This window comes from Cajanus cajan, chromosome 6 (genome assembly GCF_000230855.2).
Source record: "Cajanus cajan strain Asha chromosome 6, NIPB_CcT2T_4, whole genome shotgun sequence".
NCBI classification, from domain to species: domain Eukaryota; kingdom Viridiplantae; phylum Streptophyta; class Magnoliopsida; order Fabales; family Fabaceae; genus Cajanus; species Cajanus cajan.
In genome coordinates, this window is record NC_138522.1 from 6,840,643 (window position 1) to 6,861,027 (window position 20,385).

At 29.8% G+C, this 20,385-nt stretch overlaps 2 protein-coding genes and 1 non-coding gene across 3 annotated transcripts; 1 reads left to right on the forward strand and 2 right to left on the reverse strand.

Annotated features, from left to right (window-relative positions):
* Positions 1-6: 6 nt before the first annotated feature.
* Positions 7-4,654, reverse strand: LOC109796186 (uncharacterized). Its single transcript, XM_020355854.3, has 6 exons — positions 4,451-4,654; positions 3,468-4,320; positions 2,627-2,760; positions 2,151-2,222; positions 1,820-2,022; positions 7-334 (listed from the first exon to the last, which is right to left on the reverse strand). The coding sequence occupies exons 2-6, from the start codon at positions 3,682-3,684 to the stop codon at positions 229-231; spliced, it is 732 nt and encodes a 243-aa protein (XP_020211443.2). The 5' UTR covers positions 3,685-4,320; positions 4,451-4,654; the 3' UTR covers positions 7-228.
* A 13,283-nt stretch (positions 4,655-17,937) lies between these two features.
* Positions 17,938-18,525, forward strand: LOC145958522 (uncharacterized). Its single transcript, XM_083076018.1, has 2 exons — positions 17,938-18,104; positions 18,210-18,525. The coding sequence occupies exons 1-2, from the start codon at positions 17,938-17,940 to the stop codon at positions 18,523-18,525; spliced, it is 483 nt and encodes a 160-aa protein (XP_082932144.1).
* Positions 18,236-18,341, reverse strand: LOC114915884 (small nucleolar RNA R71). Its single transcript, XR_003804073.1, has one exon. It is a non-coding gene; the product is annotated as a small nucleolar RNA R71 (small nucleolar RNA).
* Positions 18,526-20,385: the final 1,860 nt, after the last annotated feature.

Sequence of the window (20,385 nt, forward strand, 5' to 3'; positions counted from 1 at the left end):
TCTCCAAAAACACAAATATTTGATGTAAAATATATCATAAATAATTTCAAATACTCAATAATGCATGCCTGCAAAACGAGGCAACCATCCAATTTTATCACTATCCAATGTTTAGAACAGCTATTCTAAAGTCTAAACTCATGCACCGCAATAAAACTCGGTTAATTTTCTACCAGCATCAAGGCTATCTGAATGCCGACTGTCTATAAATTCTAAGACGCAAATTTCCTAGATTAAAGTTGATAATACCAACTCTTGAACAAAAGTTGCTGTCAACCTTCTCTCTTCAGCATCCTTCTCATCACCAGAATCCGGGGATGAATCTGTCACAGCGCTGCAAACAAAACCACCAGCACTGAGTTTATTTAAGTAGAGAATTTTGCATATATTTTATTTCTATTTGAAGACAGTATACAACCATTTATACTAAGTGTATGCAACATCAAATGCATGATCTACACAAAACCTTTATAATATGCAAAATCTCCTCACAAATCAATGGAACAAATTAAATATTTTTAATTAACAAATTTTTGGAACGTATTAAAGGGAAAATGACAGTTATTATTTCAGATATTGCTACTTGTCACAAATCTTAACTAACAAAATTCAACAAGATTAGTAAGATAGATTCGCTTTTCAGGAGAGCATACTTGTAAACAAATGCAGGAGATATTAATGAGGGTGTCACATTTCATTGACATTTAGGTATTCGGGCTAAAAGAGTATTACCATACAACTCAACAAATTCAAGGTTCAGAAAGACAGGAAGAACTTCTAAAATTACTGCACAAACCTCACTATGCAGTCCTATAAATTGTGCCAATTTAATATAATCACCAACATAATAGGTTCATGCAAAGCTAAGGTTGGAGCAAGAGCTTCAGAGAAACAATATGAATTGTATCTCAACAAATGCAAGCTACTTAAGTGGGAGTCAGTACATGTGCATATTGGCATGAATTCATACAACTCTGTACATTTTTTTAAGACTTGTGCATTACACTCGAAAACATTCAAATCATTTCCATATAGACTGAGATACTTGAAAACTATAACCAAAACGTGCGATACAGAAGATCATTATCTTTTCTGAAAAGTGAAATCAACCTCCTGGTACAATTACTAATTAGGACTAGCTAAACTTGTTTCAAAGGAAGATAAGGTAAGTGTAAGCAGTATTCAACATCTAGTTAAACCAGAAAAAAGATCAGAAAGGACATTTAATTTTAACAGTGGTGATGGAACTAACATGAGAATGTCCAAGTCATTTTACTGGCTTCATGAGCATACTCTACATGATCATTTATAGAAATTTGTTTTATATATGTAATGTCATGTCATGAATAGAATGTAGATTATTGTCAACCAACTAATGAATAAACTTCAACTGATTGATATATCTTGTAAATCCACAGCACACAAATAATTTAAAAATGTACTATAAAATGTCATACTTTGGAAACTATATAATGTATCAGCATAAGCCATACAATTCCCCACATCATACGAAGCATTACTATTACTATTTTTTATGCATAGAACAATGAATGAGTTACAATAGTATTAAATTCAGATAGACTTCAGAACTTATGCGTTTAGCTGATACTAGTGAATTTATTTATATTTCTATTTTCTACATTTATAACATTTCCTAGAACAGGAGATTAGCAATGACTTCAAAGGAAAAAACAATTGATTTTTGCCTACATTCTTTTAATGCTTTGCACTTTGAACTATCAATTTCTCATCATTGCACTTTTTCATTTTATACAAACATACCGCCAATACAAAATACAGATGGAAAGAAGGATCATACCCTTCTGCTTTGGTAATGTCTGAGGCCTTGCAGGAGGAACCTTCACTAGTATGGATACCACCAGATTTTGGAACAGACACATTGCCAAGTGACAAAAGTGGATCAGGCACTGGTTCATGTTTGGTTCCCCTGACAGGAAGTTTCTCATCAAGATCTAATGAATCAACCGAGGAGACGCTAGATGTGTCAGACTTCCAAGTTCTCTATAGAAAAGTATAGATCAGTTTATTAACATATTGAATTGAGTTGGGCAAGAATCAAATTCTCCTAAAACCAAAAGTGAGCAAGGTTACATTTAGAACACAAAGATTCCAAGATAGGCAGTATATACCTTTTGTGAGATTGAATTCCAGATAACCCTGATTGCTTCATCCCCTAATTTTTCGTCACACACCGGACAAAGCTGATATAGGAACATTGAAGCAGTCAATCAGATTTCAAAATTCAACTATAACTTAATTAGCTGAATGAAATGTTCAGAAACACTGTTTCATTCTTTCTTAGCTTTTAGCTAAAATGCTTGCTAGTTAATTTATCTTTATCCTTTTTTTTTTCAAGAACAGAACAGTGCACCATAACAAGCAGATACATAAAAGTTTTGTTCCATGCCATATACAACTGCACTTAAGCGAAGAACTATTGTTTATAAATCATAATAAAGTCAATGGACAGTAACAATTAATCAAAGAAATTAGGAAATGAAAACAAAAATCTAACAAAAGCGTGAAACATATCATTATGTACATTGGACAGTAGTACCAATAACTTATGCTAATCATAGAAGTTTAAAATTCAGAACCATCATACCATATTATCCGGGTCATAGCCTTCCAAACAGTTACAGACCGCAGAAAAATCAATCATAAAATCACAGAAGGTACATTGAATAAGAGATTGAGAATCATCATCCTCATCTGTGTCATTGTACACTGAATACTTTCCTGTATGGTTTAAAAGGAATCCACATCAATAAGTTGTTTCTAGCTCGAGAATTCCATTTTGAAAACATAAAATGGCACATCTCAAAAGAAAAGAGCAATAGGAAAAATAAATGAAATATATGTCATGCACTGCTACAAATTCACAAGCTTATAAAACACTAACAAAAAGGAAAAGGCATGGTGCTAAGGTTCCCTTATGCTCTTTATGGTATGTTTGGGTGTTAGGAGAGGAAGATTGAGGGAAGAGAATAGCAAGTTAAGAAATAAATTTCCTTTCCCTTATTTGGATGTTTAAAATCATCCAAGTTTCTCTAAATTTGGGTAACTTTATGTTTGTAAGAGACACAAGCAAAAAAAAATGGGAGGGTTTGGTGGGTTACATGACCATCCCCCTCATTCTAAAAAAATCCTCTAACAAGAAGAAGGTTAAATTATTTACCACCCTTCCCCCTTTTCTTCCCTTCTCCATTTAAACATACTAGGAACTTCCAGGGCACAACCATAACTTAGGAAAAAGGTAAAACAGTAAGATCAAATCTATCCAGCAAAATACCAAATGTGAAGGCATTCATGCCCAAGAAAATCGAAAGATCGGAACCTTTACAGGCTTTAAGTCTGAGGCACCAACATTTTTTTCTATTAATTCCGGTATGCCCCCAAAAAAATCACAAACACAATCTAAATTTAATATTTTTTTTCAATTTCACCTCCATCAAACACAGGATCACCCACTTCTGTTTTGTCATCATCTTCATCCCCAATAAGATATCTTGGAGGCCCCCTAGGTACATCAATTCTCTGTCCCATTATATAAGTCCGAATCCCTTGATTAATGCTGCCCAAGTCCAACTTGAGCTTCTCCAGGTTCTTCCTAAAGGCAACAGATTCAGGCTGTTCATTTGGCGGATCGCTCTCCTTCGTCATCACTCTCCAATTCAATCAACCTTCTCCACCAAAGAACCTTTTTTTTCTATGGCTTTGAAAGCCCCTAGGAAGTACTACTTGTATACAAAATCATCTCACACTGAGTGAAGGAATTTGTATGGTAAGAGCAACATATATGGTATTAGTAGAACCCCCAGGGTAGCTTTTTCTTATTAGTCTAATTAAGGCCAACTTCCCATAAACACAAAATCATTACTGACATTAAATTAAGGAAAAATATTTTGATCACAATTAAAGACAGACTATATCTTCGCTGTCCATTGAATCAACCGTGAAATGCACAACTTCAAACGAAACGGTTACTTGCAAATGATTCCCACTTGGGACATAATCAATGGCAAAGATAAAACATTGAAAACAGTAATAATTTCCAAAACCGTTTCTGATAAATACAGAGACTTTGGGAGCAAAACAGCTTTCAAGTGGAAGCATACTGACAAGAAAATTAAAATATAAACTAAACTCTGCGTCCTGAGATAACCAAAGTCAATCCTAGCAAAAGGGAAAATGGGCTTTTATTCAGTCCACCAAAAAGTCCAATGCAAATGCAAATTTGCAACGCAACCCAAAAGCCTTCTTTCTCTATTTTCCCAACCCACCAGGTAAAAGACAAACCTATATGATTTCATTTGCACATCATAAGGAAAGATAAACACAAAAATCATAGCTAAATGGAAAATAGGGGAAACAAAACACACACATACAATTGAGAAACAATAAGTGAAAAACGGTATAGAAGGAATACCAGTGTGAAGGCGTTGGAGAGAAGAGAAGTCCTAGTCCATGATGATAGGAGGGAAGGAACAAGAAAGACATGGATGTGAGTGAGTTATCAAAGGAGAATTCTCGATTCAAGGGAAGAAAAAAAAAAGACAAATATTATCATCTGTTCCGATTGGGGTGGTCGTGTTTTGCTTACTCATTTCATTGCCTTCTGACACGTTATTGATCACTCACACGTGCCACTTAGCCTCTTGTTCTACGGGAAAATATGTTACCCAATTAAACCACGTTTGCAATAGCGTTTCCGTATTAGTAATAATTAATATTTTTATTTTTAGTATATTATTAAATAAGAAATTTACTGCTTTAAAAAATGGAATATAGACACGTTTTAGATATTATTGAAGTGACTTTTATTTAGTTTCAAAAATTACTAATTCTATTAACCAATATAATATAAAGTATAATAACATCTTATTTGTTTCTATTTTAATTTTTAAACTAATTATTAACAAAATATTTTTTTATAAAATAAATTTCGGATTTTCTATGAAACATTATTAGTATTTTTAATTAACGTTATTAAAAAATTATAACACGTTATTAATTTAGTTATATAAAATAAATTATGATATTTCATATTTTTTTTATAAAGTTATATATATATATATATAATCAGACATTTCTTGTCAATTTTATTTGCATTCATTGGTTATATATAATAAGTATATTATATAAAAAAATATTTTTAAAAGTAGTTAATTAAGAATCATTTATCACCTCTCCAGTAGTTAATTAGTTATAAATAATTGAGTAATAAAAATACTTTGGTAACTTTTTTTATAAAATAATCCCATGCTTAATTAATCTTTTACATATATGTGAAGGAAATTGTATGTGTATATAATACAATATTATTTCAAAATCAAAGATTTTATGGATTTTGTTACGAAGAGAAGTCATAGTCATTTTATTTTCGATTTTTGTGCCTTTGTACTCGGGGTGAAGAATGAAAAGAGACAAACGAGGGTAATTAATAAAGACTTAATTATTCATATAATGTTAGTGTAAATTTTACACTAATAATTAATTATATTTTTTAAATTATTTTTATTTTATTAAAAAAATAACTGATATGATATTATTAAAAAATATAATTAATTATTAATGTGAAAAAATTTTACACTGATAATATATCATTAATAAAAGGGAGAAAGATCAAATGGGTCGTGCAAATACCTTTAACAGCAAAAGAAAATGATTTGGCTGATGATATATACATCTCCATTTTTTTATATATACACCTCCTTTTTTAAAAAAAATATTAAATTCCTAAATTTTTCTTAATATTATTTGGAAAAAAAAAATATTTTGAAAAATATTTTTCGGAGGAGGTGTGTTGTACATAATTATGAAAAGTACTTTTCGGAATACTAAAATTACTATTCTGGAAAGAACTTTCCGGCGGAATAATTTCGAAAAGTACTTTCCATAATACTAAAATTGTTATTCCGGAAATAACTTTTCGTCGGAATAATTCTGGAAAGTACTTTCCATAATACTAAAATTACTATTGCGAAAAGTTCTTTCCGGAATTATTATAACAAATACACACACCGTTAATATTCCATAAAAAAGTTTCCAAAATTATGTAAGAAACTCACTTTAAAAAAGTTATTTCCGGAATAAAAATTTTCTAATTCCAAAAGACTCATGATATATACACCTCTTTTTTTTTTTTTTAATAAGTACACCTCCTTTATTTTTTTAAAAAATTATAAAATATTGTAGTTTTTTTCTTTCTAAATTTTTAAATTTTACACCTCCAACTTTCAATTTGCTACTTTCTTCTTCTTTTTCACACACTTTTTTTTCTCTCTTTTATATGCACCCCCTTATCTTTCATTCATCCACCTATTTTGGTAGCATGTGAAAACTAAAAGAGAAAAAAAAAAGTGTGAAAAAGAAGAAGAAAGTAACAAATCGAAATTTGGAGGTGTAAAATTAGAAAATTTAGAAAGAAAAAAACTACAATATTTTATAATTTTTTAAAAAAATAAAGGAAGTGTACTTATTAAAAAAAAAAAAAAGAGGTGTATATATCATGAGTCTTTTGGAATTAGAAAATTTTTATTCCGGAAATAACTTTTTTAAAGTGAGTTTCTTACATAATTTTGAAAATTTTTTTCTGGAATATTAACAGTATGTGTATTTGTTATAATAATTTCATAAAGAACTTTCCGAAATAGTAATTTTAGTGTTATGGAAAGTACTTTCCAAAATTATTTCGACGGAAAGTTATTTCCGGAATAGTAATTTTAGTATTATGGAAAGTACTTTTCGGAATTATTTCGCCGGAAAGTTCTTTCCAGAATAATAATTTTAGTATTCCGGAAAGTACTTTATATAATTATGTACAACACACCTCCTCCGAAAAATATTTTTCAAAATAAAATTTTTTTCCAAATAATATTAAAGATAATTTAGGAATTTAATATTTTTTTTAGGCTTAATTACAGTTTTGATCCCTCAAGTATTGCAATTGTGCAATTTTGATCCCTAAGATTTTAATTGGGTAATTTTAGTCCCTAAAAGATTGAAGTTGTGCAATTTTAGTCCTTTAATTTTTAATTGAACAATTTTAGTCCCTCAAATATCATAATTGTGCGATTTTAACCTCTCCTATTAAAAATTTAATAATTTTAAAATTTTAATATATATATATATATATAATATTTTAAAATTATACAATTATTTGCTTATTTAAGTTAACACATATTATAAATTTTTGTTAATGTAGCAAATAATATATATCTATTATTACTAAATAAATAAAATTTATATATTATTAATATTTTAATATTGCTAATAAATTAATATCAATAATATTTTTAGTATATTTATAGATAAACTAATAATTTGATAAATATAACTTAGTATATATTAATATACTTTTATAAAAATATAAATATATTAGATAAGATATGTATATTTCTAATTAATATATTTATATTTTTGTAAAAGTATAGTAATATATAATAAGTTATATTTATCAAATTATTAGTTTATCTATAAATATATTAATAATATTATTGATATTTATTTATTAGTAATATTATAAAAATAATAATATATAAATTTTATTTATTTAGTAATAATAAATATATATCATTTGATACATTAATGAAAATTATAATATATGTTAACTTGAATAGACAAATAATTGTATAATTTTAAAATATTGTATATATATATATTAAAATTATTAAATTTTTAATGAGAGAGACTAAAATCGCACAATTATGATATTTGAGGGACTAAAATTGTTTAATTAAAAATTAAAGGACTAAAATTGCACAATTACAATTTTTTAAGGACTAAAATTACCCAATTAAAACCTTAAGGATCAAAATTGCACAATTACAATACTTGAGGGATCAAAACTATAATTAAGCTTTTTTAAAAATAAAAAAATAGGGTGTATATATAAAAAAATGGAGGTGTATATATCATCCGCCAAATGATTTTAGTGGAACTACCCTCTACGTGAACTCTGGCTAAAAGGGGTTATTGTGATATTTTTATTCTTCAGTTCTTTCGCTTTCTCCAAAAAGCCCACTTTAGTTTTTTCTATAAATATCTTGGCATAATGGTGATATATGGTTCAAACAGCAAAAGCCCATACAACACATCATAATAAAAAATATTCTCTTTTGTTTTTATTTTAAATAAAAATAAATTTTATTATAATATGAGAGCTAATTTAGATTCTCATTTCTGAATTTTAATTTTTTAAAATTTTCAAATTTAATATTACTTTTTAGTCAACGGACAATTGACTATAATCAACATTCCAAAGAGTAGATTTTAGATTTATGTCATGAACAAAACTAATATAAAATTACATTAGAACTATATCAATCCTCATAATATTAAGTTTTTAATAAATAAAAAAAAGGTTTTTCCCAACAAACCAATTTAAACTTATTTTTGTATGTCATCGTAGGTTGATACAAGTAATACAGAACATGATCCAAACTTATTTTCTTTATAACGTCAGTTCAACATTTCATGTAACCATAAAATCCAATTTTGGTTGATATAACTATTTAAAGAGATCCTTTGGCATTAAAAGTGAAATTCTTTGACAAATAAAATCTTGCATATCATTGACTTTTTGTTCGATAGTCATGGGTGTATTATCCTTTATCTACTATTTTTAGCATAAAAAAAATTATTTTTGGCTAGTTTTATCTGATTTACCTAGTGTGCCTTTTTATGTTGTTTATTTACAAGAACAATTTTTGAGGTTAAATAAATTAGTTCATGATTTTCAAATACTGACTAACTTTATAAAAAATATAAATCTGACTATGACGAAGGAATGAGATGTGTACGATTTTCAATATCTTTATCATTGTCCTTGTACTTGTATCATATACTCATCTTCATCCCTATTCTCTATACCCTAAACTCTAAACCCTAAACCCCAAATGAATATGAAATTTGTGTCTAATCCCTATGCTTGTCGAGTATTAAGTATATTAGTACTCGTCTTGTACCTATTCAAAAAATAATTGAACTTTTTTTTTTGTAAAAAAAAACTGAACATAAAGTAACAAAACAAAATTATATTAAGTTTGATTTGAAATCAATTTAAAATAGAGTAAGAAATACTGAAATTAATGTCAAGTAAATTCTAACAAAAATAAATTGTTTCTAGGAATTTAAAGTGAGTACGGGTATGGATACAACACATATATGAATATAACCATCCTTGTCCCTATACTTAATTCAATAAATTGAGTATTACCCATATTTGTACCTGCCCTTGATTAAACCAAGTATTCACATTAAATTCAGAACATGTTCAGACAATATCTAGATGTATGGGTTTACTTATCATTTCTATTTATTTACTTCATATAAATTTGTAAGGTTTACTTTGAATTTTTAAAAGTTTAATCTAACTGAAAACCTATATTTAAATATATATATATATATATATATATATTTCGCAATAAAATATTTTAATAACAAAAAATACTCAATTAGTTAAGTAAATCCTTTAATAAAATCGTTTAATAAGTCAAAAAAACATCTAAGTTAATGTGTCCAAACTACAACAGGCTTAAGATTTTCAATATACTAATAACTATATATAATTTCAAAATATTATGATAAAAAATTATGATACATCCCTCCCTTCCCATGATTAACAGGAGTTTTTAGGAAAATAGATTCTCTATTTTCTTTTATTTCTATTTTTAAAATTTTGATAAAATCGATAAAATAAAGTTGATATATATATATTTCAAAGAGTCACATTTGTATTTTTAAAATTTTAGTAATAAAAGAAATGGAGAATATCTTTATTCAAGTTTTTGTGCTATAAATCTCAACCCAATTTGTTGCACATTAGAAATTGGAACTTGTCTCATGTACACTCTATCTAGCCCTTTGGGCCAGAAATTTTGGGCTTACATATGTTTTTTTTTTAAACCATGGTTTTTAGTAATATAGCAGAAACAAAATCGTTTTTGACCCAAAATGAAAAAAAGGGAAAATTCGTTGGGGGCAGCTTATAGTACTCATTGTACCATTGCATAATTGACAACTCTGGTCGAATCTAATAATTATGCACATAAAATGAAAATGTGGTCCCATATGATAGTTGTTGTGGCTTCCATAATATTTTTTTTACAATAATAACAATAAAATTTGAGCTTTAAGTCTTTATGTAAATATCTAAACCCTTTTATCAGTATTAGTGGGTTAGTCAGTTTTTTGGAATTTACATATACCATCGTAATTATCTCCAGCTAATAGTTATATATAGCTGGAAAAATATTTCTTTATCGCCATCAAGTTGCATGGATTTCATTAATGTCCAGGACATGTCTGCATCAATTATATATAGAACCAAAAATATTATTTGGAATAAAACAGAAATCATCGATGAATAATTTATGTAGAATGAAATGAGTAATCCAAGTTTTACATTCCGTACATATAAACACTAACAAATAAATAAATAAAGCCGCATGAAAACGTTGCGCCAAATATAGAGACAGGTTTCCCATTTATTTTGAATAGCGAGCCCAAATTGACACACTATATAGTTTCTAGAGTTATCATTAAGGTAATAGAAAAGCATAAGAAAACAAAAACCAAAGACACAAATGATTACAATGTTAAAAATTAGCTTTATCATGTTTTGAGTATAGGATATGCATCTCGTAGGTGGAGCCTGCTCAGGATTCTGTAGGCACACATATCCATAGTCAACCAAAACATTCCATGATTAAAGAAAAGCAAAAGTTCCTTTAAACTCATTTTGTACACCGATCCACACTGAAAAAGCCAGTTGTAGTTAAAATTTATTCAAATTAAGTGTTTGGCAATAAGTTGATTAGAAGGCAAGAGTCAACACAGATCATGAAGTACGTCTATATTGGGATCAATACCTAGAACTAGAAGACTAGAAAATAAGGCAAATTAATCAGCTATAAGTATATAGTGCCTAACTTTTATGCCAAACTGTTTTCATACTACTGCAACTAATTATTTTCTTTTTCTTTGGTTTCATTCCTAAAGCTTAGGTCGTATACTATGAAGCATCGTCTCTGACATAGACACTTGACATGACACGTACACGAAGAGGGAGACCCGGCTACACCATTAACTTAATTGTACCGTTCAGATTCTTTTATTTTGGCTCATAACATGGAGTGAAAATTGTATACATATCTCTGCAGTTTCTTTACCTTAGAAACAACGAAAGAGTAAGTGTAAAGTGCTCGATCACTGCTTCATTTCCCATGCATATTCTCATTTAAATATAAACACAAGAAATAATCATATATATGTGGAAAATAGGTAGCTTATTAGCTATTTTTGTTGAAGTCTTACATTCTCTTGGATACAATAATCTGAAGAAGTGAACACTACATCTCATGTAAATTCAAGCTTTCATTTAGTTTCTTGCACTGCGTATCATGAGGATTTTATTTAATTTTTTGTATTCACAAAATGAGATCTACATAGCTTGTAGAGGAGCTACTCATTTTAATTCATTACCAGTTATTATGGATATAAACAAACTATCAATAGCCATACAAAAAAAAGGATAATCATAACTACGTCTTTTTATTTTGTGGTATGACTATGAGCAAACGGTATCAAGTTTTAATGGCTGTAAATTTACTGAAAACTAATAAAAATAGTCATTACATTATGGAATAATTGTACACAGAAGGAGATCAACGCAGCAAGAAAAGAAAAAACTACAGAAAATATAGAAATATTATTAAACAAAAAATCAATAGCAAGCGATGCTTTTATATTAATCTCATACCTTACTCAAGGTATGGTAAAGGTAACACTTCAACTCAACACAAACCATTATTCAGAACTACCTAGTCATCTATTCACTCATCTGCAACTTAAGCTGTAGCCTAACAGTAAAGGTACAACAACAAAAAAAAAAAAAAACCTGAATGAACTTGACAACATGCATGGCACCAAGCTACAGCACTAGGTACTAAGTTGTAGGCATGGTTGCACTTGCACACTCTTCAAAACACCACGAAAAGAAATAAAAAAAAAAATGAAGTGGAAAAGAGAAAACCATATACTAAGAAGAAGTAAAAAAAGGGTTCGGACCAGGAGTGCATAATTCCCCATGGATGAAGTTTAGGCCTTCCATTTCATTAGCTAAAAGAGACCTCTAGATTAAGGAAATGTCTTCTGCAGACTCTTCCCATGTCAAACTAGGCATGCTGCAGTGCCACTTTATAATATCATGCTCAAGAGAAAGATGATGAATACATGAATTGTCATAGTGGTGAAGATGAAGATGTTGAGAGAGTGTATAGAAGACATTATTGAACTTTAACAAAACAAATAGGTTAAGAAAAAGGATGAAGAGAGAGAGAGGCATGTGGTGGAAACAAATAGAATAGAGAGACATGTTTGATCTGTGTGAGCATATAAATAAATAACAAGACACAGATGATGTTTGTATATATATGTGTAGATGGAGAAAAGCGGCTATGTGAGGCAGTGTACTGAAATATTGTGATACACGCATAGTGGCTATGTTATATTCCCGCATGCAAACGTTTTCTCTTTAATGTACAGTGAGGGCACGTTTCCACAAGGGAGAAAAAGGGATATAGACAGTGAAGGGTGTTGAAGATTGAAGCATTCTTTTTGTTGGCAAAGTTAACAAGTTGTCTCAAAGCCTGCACCACTCCCCGAACGGGTCTTTGTCTATGGTGCTTCAAGTTTTGGCTTTTCTTTCCTTTTTCTTTTGGTCGGAAGTGTCCAAAAAAGTATTATAATTTTCTTGAAACCACTTTGCTTATTATAAGTGCTTCCTGCAGCATGTGGGGCTTGTCTGAAAACTTTTTAAAGAGATTTTTGCACATAGTGATCTTCACCAACCTGCTGTGCATATGGAATTGGTGAATACTTTGTGGGGGAGAATGATGTTTCTGCACATGTCAGTGATAACCCTCTTGTGGAGTTGGGAAATAACACAAAACTATTGTGAAAAAGGAAGCTCCTGCACATGGTACAAGTCAATAATCAATAACCAGAGCATTTTTTTAAGTATAGTCTTGCAGTTAAATAATTGTATTTTAAATATTGAAGAATCATTTGCGCCAACCATATGCTTTTGATGAAATCTTTACAACATAAGTGGCCCGGTGTTCAAATTTCATTTATGTACGATTCCAAGTTTGATGCATCGATCAAATTGAAGAATGTTCTTTTTGAATTAAGAATATGGAAGCGCAAATAGTGGTGTGAAAGCATATTTGGAAAGGGGATCTCGATCAATATATAACATGAATCTTCATGTGACATAATGAATACTTCGCAGTCTGATCCGATCATTAGTATTTATCTACTCAGGTTACATATGATGACATATTTATTATTCAAGATTCATAGAAAGCGTGTGCTATTTCCTTTTGTGGAGTGAATTTTATCTAATTCTTTACGAGATGCTAGATATTGGTAGCTATTAACAAGTGAAAAAATTGCACTGTACTATGTGTAGCCAATATGGATAATTGGTTATTGAGCTAAGGGATCTAAAAACTTCTCTTCTAAAGCTTAGATTTTAAATCCCCTTACCAATGATTTCTCATTGTAGGCGATATGTAAAACTATCATTTGTGTTTTGGACTGAAAAAAGGTTTTAAAAATGCAGTTTGCGATTACGATTTTAGATTAAACATCAAAGTTTTGAGATTGTCTGCAACTACAACGTATCCGTAATTGTGACAGTATCAATATCTAAACTTCTGTTTTAATTAATGGTTAGATTTTAAATCCTCTTACACTATCTCATACACTTAGGAAATACAAACTTTCGATATGTTTGGATGAAGAATTTTATAAATTTAAAAAAATTTAAATTTTTTATATTTGAATTATTTTAAATTTTAAATTATTAGGTTGAATATGATAATTTGATTTCACCATAATAAAATTGATTTTAAAAATATATTTATATGTTGAGATTTTTAAATTAAATTTTAAAAAAATAAATATTAGCTAATTTTTAAATATTTAATAATTTTAAAAATTAATATTAGATAATATTTAATAGTTTTAAAAATTAATATTAAATAATATTTAATAATTTTAAAAATATTTTTAAATATTCAATAGTTAAAAACTTGAGAGATAAGATAAAATATATAAGTGAATAAAAAAAATATGACGAATTTCAAATTCTTGCTTTTTTGAAAAAATTTGAAATTTTACTATTTTAAGAAATTTTCAAATGTTTGAATTTTAAATTCTTTATAAGTTTTCCATCCAAACAAGATACTTCACTTTAAAAAATTTGAAAATTTTCAACTAATTAAATTACTCCATTTAAATCTTCCTTCCAAACACACTATTAATGTATTTACTATTACCATCAGTCATTCATATAAGAAGAAAAAAAATTAGTTTTTATCCTAATTATTAAGAAATATAGATTTACTTACTAATATATTAATTACTAATTCTATTTTATACCATTAATTATTGAGTCATCTACTTTTTTATATGAAAGTAAACATATTAATTAAGCTATTCACAATATAAGTCACAATTGAAAAAAGAAATGAATAACGAGTAATATTATTAAATATAACTATAATTTAATTTTATGAATATTTCTAAAATAACATTTAAATTTATGATATTATTAATTAAAATTAGCTACTTAACTATTTTTATTTGTATTGTTCTTATATTTAAGATGGAAGTAGTATTTAGCTTACATTAAAACTAGGGTTACTACTGCCACAAGTTCGGATCCTTTTCAGGGGAAAATGGCTATCATATCAAAACTTAGCGTGAAAGACAATTTTGATTCTGGAATCTGGAGGCACAAAATACAAAATGAAACCCAATAGTAGCCATGGCATTGCCAACCGCACAAGGTGTTCTTCCACTTTCTCTTTTTGGTAGCACGAGAAACCACATCAACCTAACGTTCCCACTGTAGGGTTTGACGGTTAGTTCAACAAAATTTTTATACAATTAGTCATTTGGGACACATGTAGACCAGAGAATGTTTGATCACTCAATCATTTATTGGATATAATTTTATTGAAAGGAAAACTATTTATACAATATATATATTTTGTATATTTTTTACATCTAAGAAAGAAATAAAAAGAGAAGAGAGATGCATGAGATAACATAACTGATGAAAAAGGAAGAGATATTTATATAAAGAAAAATAATAAATTATAGAAAAATATCATGAAAAATGTGTAGAAATAATATTATTCAACTGTATCGGGTATGGCCAAATAATAAATGGAATATAAGGTAACATTTTATCATATTTAATTATTAATAATAATGGATAAATATCTTCATTATGACTCTTGCTAATGTGTAACACGTGTCATTTGTAAATAAAATGAGAAGACTTAATTATAAGGTAAACATGGGTTACACCTTTACACTACTTATTTTCAACATTATTATCCCTCTAAGAGGTTTGGATTGCAGTTACCCCACCCTACTTAAAGGATCTCAAAACTTATAAAAGAAAGGGAAAAGCGAAAGTTATTGACTTTTGACAAAAGTTTGAAAAGCACCAAATTTTTAGTAAATACATTTGGTGTCCACTGTGGGACCGTAGAAAACTTTCCTATAATCTCTTACATTAAGGAATAATAATATTGATAAACAATGAAAAGATCTCATCTTAGTAAACGCTTTTGGATGGAAGTTCAAACTCAAGTATAAAATATTGGTAAAAAATGTCTCATTTGAGTAATTGTTATTGAATTAAACTTAAAATCCAAGTATAAATTAATTTTGGTAGAGAAGAACTCATGCGAATAAATGCACTCGAATGAAAGTTAAAACCCAAGTATAAAATTTTGGAAGATAAGATCTCAATTGAGAAAACGTTCTTGGATGGAAGTTCAAACCCAAGTATAAAATTTTGGTAAAGAAGATCTCATCCGAGTAAATACTCTTGGATAAAAGTTAAAACTCAATTATAAAATATTGGTAGAAAATACCTTATCCGAATAAATTCTCTCAAATGGAACTTAAAGTCTAAGTATAAAATCTTGATAAAGAAGATCTCATCAGAGTAAACATTCTCAAGTGAAAGTTTAAAACCTAAGTATAAAATCTTGATAAAAAAAGATCTTGTCTGAGTAAATGTTAACTCTCATTTCTACTTACATTTTGATACAAATTATTGAGCAATTTCAACTTCTTCATTCAATATTGCAATATAATTGTTCTCTTTTGATTTAATTTTTGTGCATATATAACTAACCCAAAAATCATTTATCAATACCCTGATACACCTCATTTTTTGTGCAGGTATTGAGTAGAAGAGTTGATATTGAGGACCCATGGGATTGGAATTTGAAAGAGCAAAAGAAAGTAAGAGCCAAGGAGTAGGAGAAAGCAACTCACGTCGGGCACACAAGTACCTGCGTTGGGCGTGGTCAAGGTAGAGAGCAACATTTTTTATATTACATTATTACGCCGGGCGCATAAGCATCTGCACCTGGCTCGATTCGAGGTAGAGAACAACTGCTCTCTAGAAGACACTGCATCAGGCGTGAAGTATAATGCGCTAGGCACGTAAACCCTATCCAAACTCATCCAACTCATATTTGAACATATTTTCGATGTTTTATTCCTCATTCACATATAGGGAAACTACTGGGAGCTGTGGAAGAGATTCATGGTGCTTGGGATCGTGCTGTGTATGGGTCTTTCTTTCGATTCTTCCATCTTCTCTTCCATCTCTATTTTTGATTTGCCCTCATTATTTTGAGTGGTTGTACCCATTTTTTGTGGGTTAGATGTAACCAACTAAACTCTTATGTATTACTTATCCTATCAATGATAAATGCTTGTTTCATTCAGTGTTGCATTATGTTTCTATTCTTAATACTTGCTTTGGATTGATCTCTCATTGCTTGATATAGGGTCCATTGGGTATTGGAAAATATCCCTTGAAACTAGCTCTGAAACAAAATACCTAGTGAAAAATGTATCTAGGAATGGAGCTTGGCCCATTAGTAGTCTCAAACCCTAGCCATTAATGTGGGTTCATATATTGGGTACTCAAGGGATTGATATTCAATATATGTTCCTAGGCTCTTTCTCTAAGGGATTAGGTTTGAGTATATTTGTGGGTTGACTAAAAAATGTATGCAATAAGAGAACAATTAATTCATAAGAGTGTAGTTTGGTGACATCTAACCCTCACAATTTCACAATTCCTCAATATCATTTCTTATCCCTTCCACACACACAAACTATCTTCTAAATTTAGTTTTGCAGTAGTTTATAACATTTACTTTTACATGCATCACAAATTAAAATATGGAATTATTCTTTAGTCAATAATAGTCACTAAATGCTTATTTTACCTTATATAGTCTCTGTGGATACAATCTTTAATATATTACTTGTACGACCGGTATACTTGCCATGTTTTGAATTTGTGGTTAGAATTATAATTACATTTAACAAGAAGATAAACAGAACTTCAACAAGTTTTTGACACTGTTGTCAAGGACTAGTTAAGGCAATTTAGTATTTATAGCTATTTATGACTTGTTCTTTTACTGTTATTGTCACTTTTACTTTAGCAAATAATTATTTGAGCTGACTTGTGCACTCTAGTCTCTTGTTTTCTCTTGTATGCAAGGTACCATCCAGATTAGGGGGACCAATTCTTTTGAGCCATTGTTGAGTGATCCTGAGATTGAACGCACAGCAAGGAGGAATAATAGCAACAGGAGGAGAAGGAGAAACAGAGTAAATCAAGCTAGTCAACCAAGCACTCATATTCTTAAAGCTACTATTTCTGCTACTCTTGAATCCACTATGGAAGATGGAGGTGAAGGTGGTGCTCACAACAACAATGCAAACCAGAGGTGAGCGATAGGTGATGCTTTCACTTATACTAGCCCAAGGGAGTTTTCTAGCATTGTGAAGCCCACCATGAATGAGAGGCTTGCAAAAATGAAGCCAACACTTCTACAACTTATTAGCTCTCATCAATTTTCTGGCTTGGATCATGAAGAGCCACACACTCATCTCTATACCTTCTATGAGTTGTGTGGTTCAGTTGGAGTTTATGGGGTTGATGAGGAGGCACTTTTTATGAGGTTGTTTCCTTTATCTTTGAATGAGGAGGCTAAGGCTTGGCTTCACTCTTAACCAAACCAAAGCCTAACCACTTGGAGGGATGTGGAGACTAAATTCTTAGGTAGGTTCTTTCCCCCATCCAAGAACATTGAAGCCAGAACCTTCATTACTACTTTTGCTCAAGGTGTGGATGAGACTTTATGTGAAGCATGGGAGAGGTGCAAATCATTGTTGAGGAGATGCCTTAACCATGGATTTGAGGTGGAGTTGCAAGTTCAGACTTTTTGTAATGGTTTACAGTCTCAAACCAAGATGATACTGGATGCTTCCTTTGGAGGATCAGTTATGTTTAGAACCGTTGAAGAGGCTATTACCATCATTGAGTCTATGGCATCCACGGATTTCAGAAGCCAGCATGGTAGAAGTATAAAATATTGGTAGATTAGTTTCCATCCAAGAAGCCAACATGTTCTTATCCGTGTAAAAATTCTCTTAGATGGATTTAGCAAGTATAAAATCTTGGACGACATGTTCTCATCCAAGTAAAACATTGTCGAATAAATGTTTTCAAGTATAAAATCTTGGTTGATAATTTTTCATCCGAGAAGCAAACATATTATCGTGCAAGTAAAATTTCTCTCAAATTGATTTATCAAGTATAAAATCTTGACCAACAAGTTCTCATCCAAGAAACCAACATGTTTTCATCCGAGTAAATTCTTTTGGATGAATTTTCCAATTAAATTTTTTTTGCTGACAAGTTCCCTTCTAAGAAGCCAACATGTTCTCATCTATATAAAAATTCTCTCAAATAGATTTATCAAATATAAAAACTTGGTTGATATGTTCTCACATAAATAAAACATTCTCGGATGGATATTTTCAAGAATAAAATTGGTTGACAAGCTTCCATTTGAAGCCAACATGTTCTCATCCAAGTAAAAAAAACTCAGATGGATTTTCCAAAGTATAAAATTTTGGCTAAGAAGCTCCCATCTAAGCTATAGACTTGTTCTCATCCTAGTAAATGCTCTTGGATGAATGTTTTAAAGTATAAAATATTGGCCAACAAGCCATCCGAAAAGCCAACATGTTTTCATTTGAGTAAATGTTTTCAAATAAATGTTACCAAAGTATAAAATCATGCACAACAAGTTTCCACCCAAGAAACCGACATATCCTCCAATGGATACAAGTATAAAATCTTGACCAACATGATCGTATTCGAGTAAAACATTCTCAAATGGATGTTTCTAAGTATAAAATTTTTGTTGGGAAGTTCTCATCCAATAAGTTAACATGTTCTCATTTGAGTAAAAACTCCCATAAATTTTTCTAAGTATAAAATCTTGACCAACATATTTTCATCCAAGTAAAAATTCTTTCAAATGGATTTACCAAGTATAAAATCTTGGCCTCATGTTCTCATCCAAATAAAACATTCTCGGATGGATGTTTCCGAGCACAAAATCTTAGTCAACAAGTTCTCATTTGAGAAGTCAAAATGTTTTCAACCAAGTAAAAAAAACTCAAATGGATTTTTTCAGGTATAACATCTTGGCCAACATGTTTTTATCCAAATAAAATATTCTCAAATGTTTCCAAGTATAAAATTTTAGTCGATAAGTTCCCATTTGAAAAGTCGGCATGTTCTCATCCGAATAAAAAAAACTCAAATGAATTTTTTCAATTATAAAATATTGGTCGAGAAGATCCCACCAAAGATGCCAACTTGTTAGTAAATGCTTTTGGATGGATGTTTCCAGGTGTAAAATCTTGGCCGACAAGCCAGCCAAGAAGCCGAAACATTGTCATCCAAGTAAACATTCTTGAATGGATTTTACCAAGTACAAAATCTTGGACGACAAGTTTTTATCCAAGAAGTTGACATGTTCTTGGATGGATACACAAGTATAAAATCTTGGCCAACATGTTCTCATCTAGGTAAAACATTCTCGGATGGATGTTTCTAAGTATAAAATCCTGGTCGAGAAGTTCTCATCCAAGAAGCCAAAATGTTCTCCTCCAAGTAAAATTTTTTAAATGAATTTTTCTAAGTATAAAATCTTGGTCGAGAAGCTTTCATTTGATATATCAACATGTTCTCATCTTAGTAAATGCTCTCATATGGGTGTTTCCAAGCATAAAATCTTAGCCGAAAAGTTATCATCTGAGATGCCAACATGTTCTCATCTAAGTAAAAGTTCTTTGATAGATATTACCAAGTATAAAATCTTGGCTAGTAAGTTTCCCTCGAGCAAGTTCTCATCCGAGTAAACACTCTTATATGGAAGTTAAAAT